This window comes from Siphateles boraxobius, unplaced genomic scaffold (assembly GCF_051911475.1).
Source record: "Siphateles boraxobius isolate OS27281-9 unplaced genomic scaffold, OSU_SipBor_1 7, whole genome shotgun sequence".
NCBI lineage: Eukaryota > Metazoa > Chordata > Actinopteri > Cypriniformes > Leuciscidae > Siphateles > Siphateles boraxobius.
Window position 1 is genome coordinate 38,868,036 of NW_027509197.1, and position 18,640 is coordinate 38,886,675.

At 40.8% G+C, this 18,640-nt stretch overlaps 1 protein-coding gene across 3 annotated transcripts in view; it reads right to left on the minus strand.

Moving 5' to 3' along the window:
- trpm2 (transient receptor potential cation channel, subfamily M, member 2) overlaps nucleotides 1–18,640 on the minus strand; it is an 82,078-nt gene that overhangs the window by 41,581 nt on the left and 21,857 nt on the right. For all 3 annotated transcript variants that reach the window (XM_077215810.1, XM_077215811.1, XM_077215809.1), the window contains 5 exons: nucleotides 12,122–12,290; nucleotides 7,401–7,584; nucleotides 3,918–4,084; nucleotides 1,011–1,191; nucleotides 43–104 (listed from right to left, as the gene is read on the minus strand). In XM_077215810.1, the coding sequence (XP_077071925.1) occupies nucleotides 43–104; nucleotides 1,011–1,191; nucleotides 3,918–4,084; nucleotides 7,401–7,584; nucleotides 12,122–12,290 (763 nt within the window). The remainder of the gene's footprint in view (nucleotides 1–42; nucleotides 105–1,010; nucleotides 1,192–3,917; nucleotides 4,085–7,400; nucleotides 7,585–12,121; nucleotides 12,291–18,640) is intronic.

Genomic DNA, 18,640 nt, shown 5'->3' on the forward strand with positions numbered 1-18,640 from the left:
ACTGTATGATGATCTACGAAACTGATGACTTTAAAATCTCACGTTTAAAGTTCCTGGACCACCATTCAAGACCACACAGACCACCGGTATCTTCACGCCACTCTCTGATGAAAAGACAATGCTTATAAAAATAATCAAAAGTGATCAGTCAACAGTGTTAAAGAGCAAAGTAATTAAAATGGTGTGGCTTTTATTCATAATTTTGAGATCATCTGTGTTACACTGTAAAAATGATTTTCTTAGTTGTATTTTTGTTATGTTTTCCATTACAAATATGTAAATATTCTTAAAACAAGATATATTAGTGGCTAAAAGTGATGTCCAGACAGGGGATATTTGTTTTAATGACCCTACAAGTTCAATTAAACCATCAAAATATAAGAAAAATATTTTAAGAACAAAACACTAAACTTGGTTAAGGTATTTAACTGACAAAATTATTTGGCAAAAAAGGCAAACTACAGCTACAGGTTTTATTTTACTATGCAAAAACAAAATGCAAAAAGCATACATTGACTAGTGCATAGCCAGTTATTGATATTCTGTTAGTCTCTCTTGTTTTTGCATTTATATGACATCATGGTCAAAAAATATATTGGCACAATTTGGCATGTTTCATTGCATTATTACCACAAATAAAACAATGGACTCCAAGCACAACTAGGCTACGCAATATAAAAAACAAAATACAATAGAAACTTTTTAATAAAAAACAAATATTTGGAATTTTAATAATATTTCAGAATTTTGACTGTATTTTTAATAAAAATAAATTCAGCCATAATAAGAGACTTCTTTCAAAAACATTAAGCAAATCATGCCGACTCCAAAACTTTTGAACTTATACTGATGGTTATTGTACTACTGTATCGTACAATAATTTATCATTAAACTGCAAATCTATATTTCATCTATATTCCATTATGTGCCATGTAATTACTACTGTGATTGCAAAAACCAAATAAATTGTATTATGATATTAAATTATGTGTAATCTAATGAAGCTGCACCCTTATTTCCCAGTGATTGTTGAGAGATGTGTCTCTCCAGACAGGTCCGCAGCTCAATCTCAACTCCATAATGTCCATGAGTGCCATCATCCACCAGAAGGAAGTGAGTATGATTGATATCGAGACACGAGAGACGGCCCTGGCCCTGCTCGTCCAGAGAGTAGTGTGCAGGGAAACAGCCCTAACAAAATAAGATGACAAGACATCATTAATAACTTCCAGTTGACAGCAATTTCTGCAGTTATCAACATAAAGCTAGATCTGGTTTAATGTGCAGTGACAAGCAGTGCCGGATTCACAAATATATTTAGAATGAACCAGCATTATACTGTAAATGCATTTCTTATTTGGTCGTTAGGTTTCCCAAAGGCTTTCATTTGTAGTGATGCACCGAAACCAAATTTAAAGTTTTAATTTAGCTGAAAACCGAAATTGAAATAATAATCTAGTTATTGATCAGATTTAATAATGAACACTCAAATAAAAACTGAGTTGCATATAAATATTTAAAATGATCGCCTGAACTGAGGAGCTGCAGCGAATTTGAAAGTTCAGACTTCAGACTATCAGAAATAACAAAGCTGTTATTATTGGATCGTAGAATTAAAGATCTCAGTTCATCAAAATGAAGATGAATGCCGAATGTCACAAGAACAAACAGAAAAACAGATCTCATCGCATCCCCTTGTCAAAGAAAGTGTTAACAGCCGCACAAACTCACGGCGATATCTATGGACCTTAAGGAAATCATCTAACCTAGCTATTTCTTTATTGGTTTATTTGGTTTTATTATCCGGGTGTTAGTGAGATGAAAAATGAAATAAAAAAAATTACAAATTTACATATCAATCTGTTTATGTGATGGACATCGGTTATGCTCATCTTTGCTCGCTCCTTTGAAGGCATCTTGAGTAAAACGGCTCTATATTTAGTGAAGCACATACAAAAGATCTGAACTGATCTGAGCGATGCAGAATGGTTTTTTTTTTCAGAATTTTTTTTTTTCCAGAATTTTTCCAGAATTTTGTTGTGCATAACCTGTATTAAAAACGAGAAATCAACATTGTCTATCCAGCACTAGCATCCAAACTGCTGAAAGGTTAACAGTTGTAGTTTAACATGCCATCAGCAAATTCATTTTCGGCTGAATATCTTTTCAGTTGCCGAAATTTAAGGTGCATCATTTGATTAGATTTGTTTTGTTTGTAGCCTATGTGGTGTATGCAAAATGATTTTGTTGCAAGGTTTGTTGTTCACCTTTATAAGCACCCATTTTAGTCAACAGGAATGGACTGTTTCGGCCCTTTACATGAATTAATAATTGTACAAAATTCTCTAGTCGCAAATATGTTTCCATATTTGGGGGTGACTGTTGAGAATTTTCATGGGATCACATGACGTAGCCAGGTCTCCTCAGGTGCACTAAATGATTGATTAGCTGTCTGTGTTTGGTGTGTTTGTGTGTGCAACATGACTTTCCTTTTCCTTCTCGCCTAAAAGAGAGATTTCTGTAGACTTCCGGACATTGCAAGTTTTTTCCTTTTGAATTTGTGTTTTATATAATGTTAATTCTTGAGTTTATGTTTGATTGTTATAGAAACAAAAGTTTAAAACGACTTTTTTTAAAAAAATGCTACGTCTGATATCCAAATATGGGTAGATACACATGCTGCCATTTACAAATAAAAGAGTAGCCTATGGTTTGAGTACTGGTTCCATTGTGTCTCAGGGGGCTTTCACACTAGCACTTTTGGTGCGCACCCACCCGGGTTCGAATGACGTCAGAGCTCGGTTTGTTTGGATGATGTGAACGCTGTCTTCCAAACTCAGATGGGCACCCGCGAACCGTACTCGGGTCCGCTTAAAAAGGTGGTCTGGGGTACGGTTCATGTGAACTCCAGTACGGTTCGCTGCTGATATGAACGCAATCGAACCAAACCGTGGAAGTGAACCGCTATTGATGACGTATAATGTATAATGTGGTCGACAGGACAGTCGCTGTGTGTGTTGTCTTCGGGGGTCAGCCAGCTGTCTTTGGAACGATTTTAGTACTTTTGCGGCAGACAGACGCAAGTGTGTTTCTTTATGTTTTCTTTGAAAACAAAATCAAAGGTTAAAAAAGAAGAACAAATGTGAAGCGAGCAATTCTATCCATTTTGACGCCTTTTCATTCATAGCGGCGCAGGTTAACAAGCAACATGATTACGCGGCACTGCAGCTTGATGAAGCAAGCGTACCGCGGTCCATCGAGGGCAGGGGGATGGGGAGCAATCGAACTCGGTTCGGAACAGGCAATCGAATCACGTGTGAAAGCGCCCTTAATGTACACACCATCCTGGTATAACATTTCCTGAACTAAATCACTTCTTAACTTTACACTGATCTTTGGTTGTTCATAATTTGGAGCGTTCAAGTCAACCTGTGAAGTTTGTATTTTATGTTTACGACATCAGGTGTGTTAAAGTCACTTTCATTGGAGCGAGATGTACCATCTCTTAATTAACCACACAGAAGTACAGCAAGCTTTTTAAACTCTACTTCTAGAAAATGAAGAACAAAGAATGCGGATCAGGTGTATTTTGATTTTTTATGTTTTTAATTAATTTATGAAGACGCTGTAAACTTTATCATTACTTTACATAGTTTTATATTACAATGCTATTTTATATTTCGTGCAAAGAATAGGCCTAAGCTTGTTTTCTCTGACAATATCACTGCCAAATAGTCCAGCACATTTCTCAATGACACGCACACAACTTGTTAAGATTGGGGCTTAAAGAAAATCCCGAGCTTTCCACACATATTTATGACTGTGGTGGAGTTCATGTTCAACTCGTAAATATGATCTTATCAACATGACTTGAACGCACCAATACTGTATGTACTCAGGTGTGGGCAACATCTGACCTCAGGATGGATCAGTGAGTCGCTGTTGTGAATGACTCCCCAGGGTGCCACACCGATGACAACGATCTGTCCCTCCATCAAACCACTGCTGAGTGAGTAATCTCGCACGGCCATGCCCACGTGCTTCATCACACCAGCGTGTGTTCCTCCTGTCAGGATCCACGCACCTGCCACACACACACACAGCATTGGGACTAGAGAAGTGTAACTGCACCATCATATATATGTGATTTGATTACGCCATATATGCCCTCTCGATCTTTGCGCTCCGCCCACTCTTTTCTACTGAAACAGCCTTCTTGCAGACTGAAAACGATGGGTGAAAGAGCTTTCTCTGTGGCAGCCCCCAGGTTGTGGAATGCACTTCCTTTAACGATTAGGAATGCTACAACATTAACGAGTTTTAAGAAACTGTTAAAAACCCATCTTTTTTAAGAAGGTGTTTGTGTCTTAATTGGTGTATGTTAATTTATCTTAATTTTTAATGCATTTACTTTTGTACTGTAGTATACTTGTAGCGCTTTGGGTACAAGAAAAGCGCAATATAAATACAATTTATTATTATTATTATTATTATTATTATTAGTCGTTTCAAAAAAACAAACCATCCAAAACTTGATTCTGCCGCTTCTGCTAGACCTGTTTGTGACGGGTCTAATCCTCAGTCAGTATCATTGAGAGCTATTCACTCTGGCCTCGGTTACACTGCAGGTCTTGACTCATGAAAGTGCGTATCTAATGTAATAGCACTAATTTTCTCCCGCCAGTTACTTAGCCTATACGCCACTATACGTCCGAAATTTTAGGATGAGCAAGCCAACCTTTGATATGTTGTGTCAACGTGTGTCCACATTCCTCTCCTTCGACGACACGACCTTTCGCAGATGCGCGTCGGGGTTTCTCTCGTCATTAAACCGCAGAGCCTAATGCCTCAGAAAATCCGATCTGCCTGTTTACATGACGTGGCATTGGCACTTATCTGATTTATATCTGATTTATTTCCACATATGAACGAGGCCTGAAACCGATTTCGTTTTTTTTATTTCCTGTTTACACGATCAACACACATATGAGCAAAAAATCGGAACTGGGTCACATTTCACTGTCAGTGTAAACTAGGGCTGGACCCGAATATTTGAATATTCGTTCGGTGGGTTGGTATTCAATTTGAAAATGTGACATTCGAATATTCGAATAAAAAGGGTGGGGGTGGGGGGGGGGGGGGTTAGGGGGGGGGGGGGGTTGAATATGTTTTACACTATAAAATCTGGTGAAATATAATACTTAACATAAATTCGTTAGCTACTTAATAAATTGATATTTGCTTCTTCTTGGACTACTAAAAGTGTTCCTGCAACGGGAGCATTCTCTGGCTAGAGCGCAGAACAGCAGAGTTTGTATGGACAGAAGTGCCTGAGCTTGTATTTTGGGTTAAGCTGCGTTGCTTTGACAGTGGAAAATAGAATAATAAAAACAAAATGTATTAAAATGTATGTATTATTAAAATGTATAAATGTATGTATTAGTGTGTTTTATATCACTAGTGCAGTGTCCATTCTCGGAGCATATGCTCTTCTCGCATGAGGCCCGTCGCTTCCCGCTCGCGCTGGTCTGTAGTTTATTAAAAGTTTATTAATTCTGAACGTGTCGCGTCTCGCCTGTCTATCTATATTGCACCAAATACACTGCACTCCCTTGTGAAGTCGTTTGGATGAACGGTTCTCGAAATAATCATGCGCTGATAATGATCATGCGCATTTTACATGCGCTTCAAGAGGCACACACGCACATTTGCACACACACGCACATTTGCACACACACGCAAGGTCTCTCGCTCTCTGTCGTGCGCGCGCTACACGGTTTGGAGCTCGCAAGCTCTAGATTCCGGGAGATTTTAACTAATTTGCGGGCATCATGGAGCCGCTATCAATATGCGGGAGAATTGGGATGTCTGAGACATATAGAGATTCCGAAGCTTTGAATATTCAATGTTCATTCCTACCGAAGCTTCGAAGCTCAAAAAATGGCATTGGACCAGCCCTAGTGTAAACAAGGCTACATATGTAGCATTTAAGGCATCATTAGCCACTTACACACATACCCACCTTTACTGGTAAATTACCATTAAGAGATCATGTGTGAACAGGACTTTCTCAAAGATAACGGTAAATGGGTTCTGGCAATTTACCATATAAGTTCATAAATTATGAAAAATTAGTTCAATTTAGCTACTGTATAAGAAAATCTACAGAAGGCAATGTGTATTTTATTTGTAAAAATAAATGCAAAATCTATTTCTCTCTGGGATAATAAATTAAACTGAACACATGCATTAACATAAACACCATTAAAGCAATACCAAGGAACTTTTCCTCTGCGGTCGCCCTACAGGTTGGAAGCGGAATTGTCCATTACCGCTGTCGTAAATAATTTAGCCTACCGCAGACTACTGTCTCACGCACACGCTCGCTGTTTATCCAGCACCGGCTTTGGAATCAACAATGGCCACAGCATGATTTTATGAAAGACATCACAAACGAATAAAAAGTATGCATGTCGTAAAGCAGTCGAATTTTGTAGTTCTTTTTGTGCTCTGGTTACTATCCGAAACCCGAAGTTACATAGTGCCAGTAAAAGCGATACAGACCACGTCAGGCTATGGCAGACGTGTCATTTAACCTATTGTAAGTCGATGTACCATCACAAGGGTCTTGGAAATATATTATGAAGGTTGAAAAACTACATAGTCTTACTTTAACAAAAACAAGAGAAATATGTATTATTAATATATCATATATATCTAACTTTATATAGAGAGCTATGCAATAATATATTTTAAATTTTCCACTGATTTAAACAATCAAGCATTTGGTATTTCATATATAGTATATTGAGAGCCTAAGTCCCTCCCCTTCCGGTGGACCATGGGACCTTATTTCGGAAAAAATATTGTATGGTAGTCAATGGCGAGAGACAACAAATATTTGGATCCTGTTTGAATTGTGCCCTGAATTACACTTATGATGTTTGTCAATTTAAAAGATACATTTTAAAGTCAAGAAAAGCAGTTTGACTGTTGAGGTATAAGACTGAAAATACGTAATTACAAAGACTACAAACCCAAAAGTCGCGCATGTAACGTCATACCTTTTCTCTCAATGAATGAAGCTAACTTTACTGAAGCTAACGTCTGTCATGTTTTCTATAGTCTAACGTTATAATCGTAACGTTACGCCGCCATGCCTGTGTGTTTTGTACCAGACTGCACACACACAAGCTTGGTGATGTACATAGTGCGAGACGAGAGATGTAGTTCATAGAGCGATTTTCACATAAAACTAAAGTTACTCTTCTGTTTTATGACAAACTGTGACTTTCTTGACTTTCATAATTATCTTTTAAATTGACAAACATCATATGTGTAATTCAGGGCACAGATCAGACGGAATAAAAAGGGACTTAGGCTCTCTATAATCACTGTACCTGTGGTCTGGGCGACTTTAATGAGACCCCGACGGAACTTGTCCTTCAGGTGATTCTTCATGTAGAAGTTTTTGGCTCCGCCGGTCACTGAAATCAGCAGGTTTGGTGAACGCAGTTTCCACTGTTCTGTCATCAGCTGGTACAGACTCGCAATCGCACAGGTCATGTCCGACACCCGAACATACTAAACACACACAACAGAATCCCTTCTATGAGTTTGCATATATAATTCTAGCATAATACAAAGGTGAATGTATTTAACCTTCTAACTGTGTTGGAGGAACAGCCTGAATAATGACATTTTTATTTGCATTTGGCAAATGCTTCTAATGCGTGTCATGTGGGGATTGACGGAAACACTATAGCTGACTCGCTAACTTTAGGCACAAAAGCTGGATTTGTTTTGAGAGTTACTCTCGAGTAATCCATAGCGAAACGCATACAGGAGTTATGAACAGATAACGCGTGAAGTCCACTAACCCGCTTTGCGTTCGAAAGAGCCAATAATAAAGCAGCCTTTAGCGAAAGGAGCTTTAATTCAACACTCTCTATAGGCTCAAAAGGGGGCTGAGATAGTGTGTTAAGGACCGCAGTCAGATCCCACGGCGGAATCAATGGGTTTGAAACCCTGTTCAAACGCCGTGCACCTCTCATAAACCTGCATACAAGCGGGTGTTGACCTATAGTGTTTCCGTCAATCCCCACGACACGCAGAAATTGTGGCAAGATAAACCTTAACAGTTGAAAAGGCTCTGCCCTTATCCAAAAGTTCCTGCAGAAAACATAACACATCCACTATAGAACAGAGAAAAGGAACGATGTGTCTGTGTGCGCACCATCGCTCAAACACAGTCCATTTCCGATCATATGCAGAGCGCGTTGAAGCTGCTCGTGCGTTCTGAATTGTTTCAATCACCCTCGAAGGTAGACCCGTCACACTCAAGTTTAACCTCTCACGGGCCAGGCCCAAAGAGCCACTTTGTCTGGGGCTGGGTGAAAAATCTCCCTGCGCGCTTGTGACAGAAGGCCCCTGCGCAACGGGAGAGGCCAAGGCTGGTCGCAGAGGAGTTGAATTATCTCCGTCAACCACAACTTCCCTGGCCAGTTCGGGGTAATCATTATGACTGAGTGACCGAACTGTCTTACCCTTCTTAAAGTAAAAAAAAAATCAGACTCAGTGGAGGAAACGCGTACACTAGTGCGTTTGGCCACGGGTGCGCCAGAGCATCCACACCCATAGGCGCACCCTCTCTCGCCAGAGAGAAGAATAGAGGACACTGAGTGTTTTTGGGCGAGGAGAAGAGATCTACGGCAGCTCGGCCGAACCTCTCCCATAAGTGGCTCACTACCTGAGGGTGGAGAGTCCATTCTCCATACAGAGTATTTCCTCTGGACAGGAGATCCGCCCCCACATTCATTATTCCCGGGACATGGGTTGCCCGTAGTGAATGAAAATGCTTCACGCCCCATACGATTCGTTTCCTTGCCAGACTGTGAAGCAGATGGGAACGTGTGCCTCCCTGGCGATTTATGTATGCCACCGTCATTGTGTTGTCTTATCTGATCAAAATGTGTTGGTTCCTTAGGAACCACAAGAAATGTTTCAGTGCAAATTGCAGACGATAACCTTGGCTTATCATGGATAAAACCCAGGGGTGTACTGCGCATGAGCTGCGAGCAGACCGCAGCACCTCTCGTCCACTAGTGACGCGGCGGTGCCATCTAGCGGTGGAGCTGGGGACTGGAGCTCTGATCTGGACAATTTTGTTTTTGTGTGCGTTTTTCTTTTCAAACATTTCTGTGCCCTCGGCCCACTGCCTGGATGCACAGGGAACTTGTTTATTATTTTCACAGCACACGTGTCTTTTAGAAAACAGCCCTCTGCCCTCTGTTGTAACCCCGTGGGTGGATGGAGGGTAACTTCTCTGTGAGGCACTGGGGGAACTGGTGCAAACTTCACAACTGAACTTCACAACTGGTCATTGGATAACTTTTTCCTGTGAACAATTCCCGTGTCCGACGACTTCTCTTGGCGGAAGGGGGAGAAACTGACCACGCTCTTTGAGGGAGGATAACAACAGGTACTCTGTGAGTGCTGTTGCTCATCCCTTTGTCCTGAATATGATGAAATATTAGGTTGTTCGCCGTTTCTTCCCTCCCTGAGGGTATGCTGGGAGGGAAATGGCTGCAGCCGCTGCAAAGGAAGGTTTTCCCCTCGGCTGAGCTGGCTTAGGCTGTAGCTCAGCCTGCTGAGGCTGAGAAGGTCTAGGACCTCTGAAGTCTGACCGACCACCCCTCTGGGGGGCTTCAAACCTGGACCGTGGTGGTTGAGAACCCCTAGCGGCAGATCTGTGAGGGAGGCAAGTTTGGAAAGCCTCACCCTCCTGTTTCTTTAGATCACACTGTTGTCGCATGGCAGTGACCGATGCCCCGAAAAGGGCTTTGGGCTCAACTGGAGCATCCAAGAAGTCTGCTTCTTCTCTGTCTGACAGCCCTGACAGTCCCAGCCAGAGAGCTTGCTCGCCGACCACTGCCAGGCCCATGCTGCGGCCACAGCTCTGGACCGCACCTCTGGAAGTACTCAGGTTGAGATCTGCGATAACACAAATCTCTTCCCAGAGGGCTGGGTTTGGTGCCCCAGCATCCATTTACCTCCCCATCTCTTCCATAAGCTCCGGTTGATAAGCAGTGAGGAGAGAGGTGGCATTAAGAGCCCTCACTGCCAGTGCAGAAGAACGATAAATCTTCTGAAAAACTGAGGCTGCTAGGCGCTCAGTGCGTCCTGGCAGTGAAGCTGAAGCCGAGGAAAAGGCTGTCCTGCGGTTAGGATGGAGATGTGCAACGGACAGCTCAACAGGAGAGGAATTTGACATCCCTAACTCCTCCATGTTATCGACATCCAGCCTAGAATAGGCTTTTACAGGACCCCTTTGTGAAAAAGGCTTATCCCAGAAACGTTTCATCTCTGAAACGCACGCGGGGACCGCTGGAATGAGCTGCTTAACTGGTGGGGCACGTGACGGCAGTCTCTTGCCGTCATAGAGATCTCTCTCCGTCCCTTGGCCCATCTGCTGCGACGGCCAGTCTATGGAGAGTTTTGCCGCCGCCCTCCGGCACATTTCCAGTAGGTCGAGCTCAGCCTGAGCTGGGGAGGGTGAACCTTTGCTTAACGCGCTGCATGGCCGGGAGGAATTCGGTGGGAGGATCGCGTCGTCGTCATCCTCCTCACCTTCATCCTCCAACAGATGAGCGATGGCCTCGTCGCCATCATCGTCCTCCGCTCTTACATCCGTAAAGGATCCAAAGAGGGGAGGTAGTTGGGGGGAGACTTCGTTCATAAATTCGCCCCAGCTGCATGACGCAGGGGGCTGTTTAGTCTCCTCCAAAGGTGGCGGAGAAAAGCAGGGATATCCCTTGTTAGTGGCCGCGAACCGCACTCTTCTCTCTGGTACCCTTGTCAGGAAGAAAGAACAGTGAGGACAGCCCTCGGAGTTCGCGAGGGCTGCCTGAGCGTGTCTCACCCCCAGGCATGCGATGCACAACAGATGAGGATCCTTGCCTGATATCATTGAACGGCACGCACACAGACGTGAAGTTTCTGCTTTCGGTCCGCTGCTTGCAGAACTAGTAGTTGCCACTATTTACTATGGCAACTACTAGTTCTACAGTATCCAAGTATCCAAGCTCACCACAACGTGAAACTCAGAAAAGGGGAATAAATAAGAGAATTCGCCGTAACACGTTAATTCTCTTAGTATACCAGAATCCAATAAAAATCACTGTTAAAGTGAAAAAGACCCGCTAACAAAACAGCTGCGTTCGGTGACATACCTTGACGGCTCGTCTCAGAACAGTTAAACAACTATTTTGAATACAGGTTCTGCTGAAGGATAGCTCCCAATTTGATCTTCACGGGGAAGAGATCGAGAATGAAGTAGGGACCACGGGCAGTGGTATATATTAGGGAGGTGGGACTCCCGCATCACTTTCGTGATTGGTCGGTCAGCTGACAGACGTGGTGTGATTGGTGCTTCCAGGATCTGTCACGCCCAGAGGCGTTCCCATACTGAGATACCGAGCGAATGTTTGAAAGAGAACACGTCTCAGTTTTCACAAATTCACGGTTATGTAGTTTATACGGAGACAATAATGGTCTTGTTTTCAAAAAATTTGCACTTTGAAACTATTTTCAAAAGTTTGCATTTTCAGGCCCCTTAAATGGTGTTGTGTAAATGAACGTCTAAAACACAAAGTTTTGCATTTTTTGTTGAAAACGGTGTTGTGTAAATGCCCCCTAAGACAAAATACACTTATATTATATATTCAATCTATGAAATCAAGGCTAAATATCTAAGTGTATCTTCTCAAGTAAATGTTTCTCAATTTAAGGACTTTTATATGTTTTATATGCAATCTACTTTTTAAATCCTGTTTCAGTGACGCTAAGCTTCACTAAATAGACATTTAAACACCTACTGTACATAAATAACCTTTAAAATTCCATGTAACCTTTCCATTGGACAAAAGGTTATTTTTTCAGTGTTAAAAGGTTGTTTAGATAATTAAAATATTATTCACACAAAGGAAAAAATTGGTTCTTTTGACAACTATTTTCTGTAATGGATCTATATGGAATTTCTAAAAAAGTTCACTTTCGGAACCTTTATTTTTTTAAAGGGTAAATAGAAAGGAGGTCGGTTTGAATAAAATCTTCATTTTACCTTCCCGGTTTTCTGTCCAAGTCCACCAAAGCTGATATCTCCAAAAGCATCGGTGGGCATCTCTCTGACGTGCCTGTCTTTGTCCCACTGCTCCCCAACATAGTCCTCCGGTTTGATGGCCTCATCGCAGTGCTTGGTCTTTGGGTAACCACACTTACAAATCCCCTCCCTGTCAACAGTAATCCATGTTATCCACACATGAGTTACAGCCCAACAACACGAACACCACACATATTGTCCGAATGTTGCTGAAGCGATCAGATGTGCACGTGATCTTTAGTTTACGCTTGTCAAGTTGCATATGATCAACACATCATGAATTAGCCTATACTTCATTTACATTTACATTTATTTACATTTATTCATTTAGCTGACGCTTTTATCCAAAGCGACTTACAATTGCTATATTTCAGAGGTCGCACGCCTCTGGAGCAACTAGGGGTTAAGTGTATTGCTCAGGGACACATTGGTGTCTCACAGTGGATTCAAACCCGGATCTCTCACACCAAATGCATGTGTCTTATCCACTGCGCCATCACCACCCCTCACCACTTCATCATATTTTATATACACACAATGACTTTAAAAATAATAGTTCACCAATACATATATATATATATATATATATATATATATATATATATATATATATATAGTGCATTAGTCATGATAATTGTATGCGTCATTATTATTAGAGAAAAAGCATGGACAAATCTTGATATATAGTTACAATGAGAAACTATTAAAAGACGTTTATCAGAAGAAGTGCTCAAGATTGAGAGTGAAACTAAAGGAGATCAGTGAGCATTGTCTGCTAGTGCCTTGTCAACATAAACGATAACTTTGAAATCAATAAACCATTTTAAAGATGCTAATATGGAAGTAATATGTTCATGTTTTCTTGTGCTGTTGCATTTTTCACCAATTGCAGACAAGCTAAAGCAGTCTTAGGGAGACCAGTGTACAAATCATCTAACCTTGATGAGATCACAGATGGATCACAATTTCCATATCTTTTCTGGTTATAAAATGCTAACTTTAGTGATTGATCTCAAACGAAAGAAGCTACTCAGCACTAATCTGCTTATTAAAATTTAAATAGGAGTCCATAATTACCCCAATAATCTTTACGTGATCTATTCAATTTAAGGACGTAGATAAGAGATTTTAAGGAGTAATTTTAAAAAGTAGATAGAGATGACGTGGAAGGGCCTACAATCAAAACCTCGGTTTTACTCTCATTTAATTGAAGGAAATTATTATACAGCCAAAGCTTGATGTCACTATAGCGCTCGCGAACATCGTCTAAGGCACATTTCTTATCTAAACTCACTGGAAAATAAAACTGAAAAATATCAGCGTAACAGTGATCAGATAATGAGTTGTCACTCTATATCTCCATTAATATCTTAAGATGATGTTTAAATACTAACCCTAACCTAACCCTTTATGATCAAAGCTCTGTAATACATACAATTAAAACATATAATGCAATGTAATACAGTGATGATTGAGAGATGAACAAATAATCCTTCCCCAAAAGCCTGATGATCAAATTTGATATTCCCATTTGAACATGATATGGATAATCAAATAAACCTAAGTTGCTTCAGTCCGGTAAGTGTTCATCTGGAAATATTACTAACAATATACGAGTTATTCTTAGGTGTACTTTATAAAAAATCAGTAAAGATTTTACAGCAAAAACCAAACAAACTTGTGAAACCCATCTGAAGATTATTTACAATTATACTAAAAGACCTTTTACTTGTTAAAAAGTATAAACTATCAATCTTGTCGGAGCCAAAATGTTTTTATAAGAGTTATGTGTTGTTCTCATTTTTGACCATTGAGTGGCGCTGTGATATCAGTGTATATAGGTAGCCTTTCTTATGAAGAAGACAGGTTTGTTGACCCGGAAGGGCAAAAAGGTTTTGACCGCAAAAAGCGAAAGCGGTGAATCAATGTAAACTTCTCTCTAATAGCCTACAAAGAAAAAGCAAAATTGGACATTAAGCACGGTGGTGTTGTGTAGTCAATAAACGTGTACGGTGATGCAACGGAAGAATGGTCTTCTATTTTCTTATGGAGGAAGCAAACAATGTAACACCAAACCGCAAGAAAGTGAGTCAACCTAATTACTCCGGGACCAAACAACTCAGTAGCTTGAAGTATTAGATTTAGCTCCTACAATTCAAGTCAAAACCTTTGCATGTGGAACTTTGTTTGGAAATTCAATACGTTTGGGTACAAGGAAGTGGACGCGATTAACGGGAGTCGCTGGATTTTGTCTGTGCAAATGCGTTGCTGTTTGCAGCCAGTGTAAAGGACGTCGCGATGCTGGATTGATAGTCTCTAAAACAGGTTGAAGAAACAAAGGATCATCTAATGGCGCCCAACGCACTGAGGTATTTGTAGCGCTACACTGTTTTATGGCCATTAAGTTGTGTGCGCACGGAATTAAATGAATTAATGGTCTGATCGCCAACGCGGGCGGATGAAAGACTTTGATAGTGACTGTGTGAACTATTAAAAAATAGACTAATCCTTATGGAGACACAAAAAGTAACTGTGGGGTCTGGTGCATCAGCTGTAAAATCAAATAGTGTGGTTAGCAATGTGGAAGTACAAACTGAAAAACGTGTGGTTAAGCTTTCATACAAAGCATTAGCTGATAAATTGGATAAGTTTCAAGCTGGCAGAAAAGCCACATTGAATAAGACTGAAAATATAAGAAAATCCTTGCAAGAGTGTATTCAAAAGGGTGACAAATTACAGGTACAATATGCACTTAAAGAGTTCAATGAGGTATGTGATAATGTTAAAAGCATTCATGAGTCTGTATTGGGTTTATCGTCACCTGATGAAAGAGAAGAACAAGAAACGTGGTTTAAGGCAAAAACTATGTTTTATGATGAATGCATTGCTGATGCAAATCAATGGGTTTTGTGTAATGAAGGTAATGTGTCTGTAAGAGAATGTGATGTTAATGATGATGGTATTAATCCAAATGACAGTGTGTCCAATGTGGAAAGTAAATGTTCAAAATGTAGCAAAAAAAGCAGCACTGCATCCTCTGCAAGGGTAAAAGCAGAAGCAGATAGAGCTGTACTTGTTGCTCGTGCTGCTTGTTTAAAAGATATGCATGCTCTTGAGGAACAGGAGCAGCAGTTAAGGAGAAAAAGGGAGCAGCTCGATTTGGAGGCTGAATTGGCTGCATCTACTGCTAAATTGGCCGTTTTGGAGGCTTTTGAGCGAAAAAGCTCTTCTCAAGGATCTACAAGTGTTAAGAGTTTCCACTCAGAAAAAGAAGGAAGGAAATCTGTCAATGAATTAAATCCTATGGCACTGGCATACAAACCTGGACAAGTGAAATCAGTTCAACAAAGTGTTCGTACATTTCCTCCTGGCCAAATAGTTGATGTGCGACCTAAGACAAGTGAGAGTTGGATTAACATTGCTACAAGCCAACAGTATGCTGTTGATGAACAACGACAGACAACAACTGCTCTTGGAATATCACAACATCCAACTTCTCAATTAAAGGACAAGCGGTCTGTATGTTATGATGCCACTGGTCAGAAAACATCTGATGGTATACTTAACATCATGCATAAGCAAAACGAAATCACAGCTGCCATGCTTCAACATCAGCGTTCAATGTCATTGCCACTAAGAGATATTCCCATATTTGATGGAGATTCTCTTCAGTACAGAACCTTTATAAAAGCTTTTGAACAAGGTGTGGAAGAAAAAGCCAGTAAAGCAGATTGTTTGTATTATTTAGAGCAATTTACTCGTGGGCAACCACGAGATCTGATACGTAGTTTTCACAGGGCATATCCATTTCTTGCTTGTGCTGAAGCTCCCCCATTACATTGCAACAGCCACGCAGGAACAGTGCATAAGCTTGCAGTGATTTCACATCCTCGTTTTTCACAGGGTTCCAAGCCAGAGCCTTGTTTGGTGATATTCATGAGTTGTCATTTGTGTCACTGGAACAAAGACATTGACAAGATTTAGTTCACAGCCCAAGGAAAGAATGAAGGGAAATAACTTTGCTATCACAGTAGCAAACATAGACTCACTTTCAGGATCTGGGAGTTCAAAATCAGACTCAGCCCAGGCTGAAAAGGATGATTGCCTATGTTGTTCTAATAATCACTCATTGAAGCAGTGTGATCAGTTCGATTCAATGAAGCATAAGGAAAAGATCGATTTTCTTAGAAAAAAGGGAGTTTGCTTTGCATGCTTGTGTACTGGGCACATGAGCAAGGATTGTAATGGGCGCCTGAATTGCAAAGTTTGTCATCAAACTCACCCGACAGTGCTTCATATCAAAAGGCAATCAGCAGCTGTGAGCCAGTCGTTATGTGACAAGTTAGTTTCTTCCAAAACATGTGGGCATACAGGGGTCGGTAATGACCGATGTGCATTGTCTATTCTCCCAGTACAAGTTAAATCCATCAAAGGAAACAATGTCATAAAAACATATGCATTTCTGGATCCTGGTAGTTCAGCTACATTCTGCTCAGAACAGCTTATGCAGAAGCTGAATATTTCAGGTAAACAGGTCAAGTTCCTGCTCAGTACAATGGGGCAAAAATCCGTAGTTCCAACTTATTCTTTGACTGGTTTGGAAGTATCCAGTCTGGATTGCAATAACTTCTATCCTCTTCCTGAGGTGCTCACACAGCAGAAAATGCCAGTTAGCACTGACAACTTAATAACATCTGAGGACTTGGCTAAGTTTCCATACCTATCAAATGTGCACATCCCAATCATCAAAGCAAATGTTGATTTGCTGATTGGTACCAATGCTTCCAAGATGTTGGAACCTTGGGAGATAGTTAACAGCTGTGGGACTGGCCCATACGCTGTTAGGACAGTTTTGGGATGGGTAGTTAATGGTCCACTGAATGGAAACAGTGGTGCATTAGGAATGGAGATTCCTACTGCTACAGTGAATCAGATTGCTGTGTGCAGATTGGAGGAAATGTTAATGAATCAATACACTCATGACTTCAATGAAAGCACCGTGAAGAAAGAAATGTCCAGGGAAGACATCAAGTTCATGGAAATCATGGAGAACTCAGCAGTACTTCAAGATGGGAAGTATTGTTTGAAATTGCCCTTTAAGACCAAAGAAGTATATCTGCCTAACAACTTTGCTGTGGCAAAACAACGGGTCCTTGGTTTGAAGAAAAAGTTTCTCAACAATCATAATTTTCATCAGGAATATACAGGATACATGAATGATGTCATCAGTAATGGCTATGCAGAACAAATACCTCAAGAACAACTACACTGTGAAATTGGGAAAGTATGGTACATCGCTCATCATGGTGTCCACCATCCAAGAAAGGGATCTATTCGTGTTGTGTTTGACTGTGGAGCCACATATCAAGGAACATCTTTGAACAATAAACTTCAACAGGGTCCTAATCTTACCAGCTCTTTGCTTGGAGTTCTCACTCGCTTCAGGCAAGAACACGTAGCCTTTATGGGTGACATTCAGGCTATGTTCCATCAAGTGAAGGAAGCTGAAGAGGACAGAAATTTCCTTCGCTTTCTTTGGTGGCCAAATGGAAACATATCTGAAAGACTTGTGGAATATAGGATGACTGTACATTTATTTGGTGCAGTTTCCTCTCCGAGTTGTGCAAGTTAGGCACTGAAGAAAACTGCAGATGACAATCAGTTTGAGTTTCCAGCTCACGTGATCCAATATGTCAAGCAAAATTTCTATGTGGTTGATTGTTTGCAGAGTTCAGTTACGGAAGATGAAGCTATACAGACGATGAAGGCTCTCATTACTTTATGTCAGAAAGGGCGATTCATTTTGGAAAAATGGATCAGTAATTGTTGTGCAGTATTGCAAACTGTATCAGTATATCACAGGGCTAAAGACCTGAAGGAGTTAGATTTGGATGGAGATAAACTTCCAGTTGAAAGGGCATTGGGCCTACAATGGTGTGTGGAAACAGACTCTTTCAAATTCAAGTTGGACATAAAACTGCAGTCTTTTACCAGACGTGGCATGCTTTCAATCACCAGCTCTGTGTATGATCCTCTGGGGTTTTTGGCTCCAGTCGTGTTGTCTGCCAAGATAATGCAACAAGAGCTCTGTAGAAGAGGTTGTAGATGGGATGATGCTATACCACAGGACATATTATGTCAGTGGAAGAGATGGGTGGAGGATTTGGAGTCGCAAGTTGTCTTTACTGTGGACAGGTGTATTAAGCCTGGTGATTTTGGAGAACTCCAGCATGTCCGGTTACACCATTTTGCTGATGCCAGTATGAATGGATATGGCACAGTTACATACATCAGTATGTTGAATTATGAGAAACGTATTCACATTGCTTTTCTACTTGGTAAAGCAAGAGTGACACCATTGAAGGCAGTAACCATTCCCCGTTTGGAGTTGACAGCAGCTGTACTTGCTACCAAAGTAGATGCAATGCGAAAAGAAGAATTGAATATCCAGTTGGACGATTCAGTCTTCTGGACCGATAG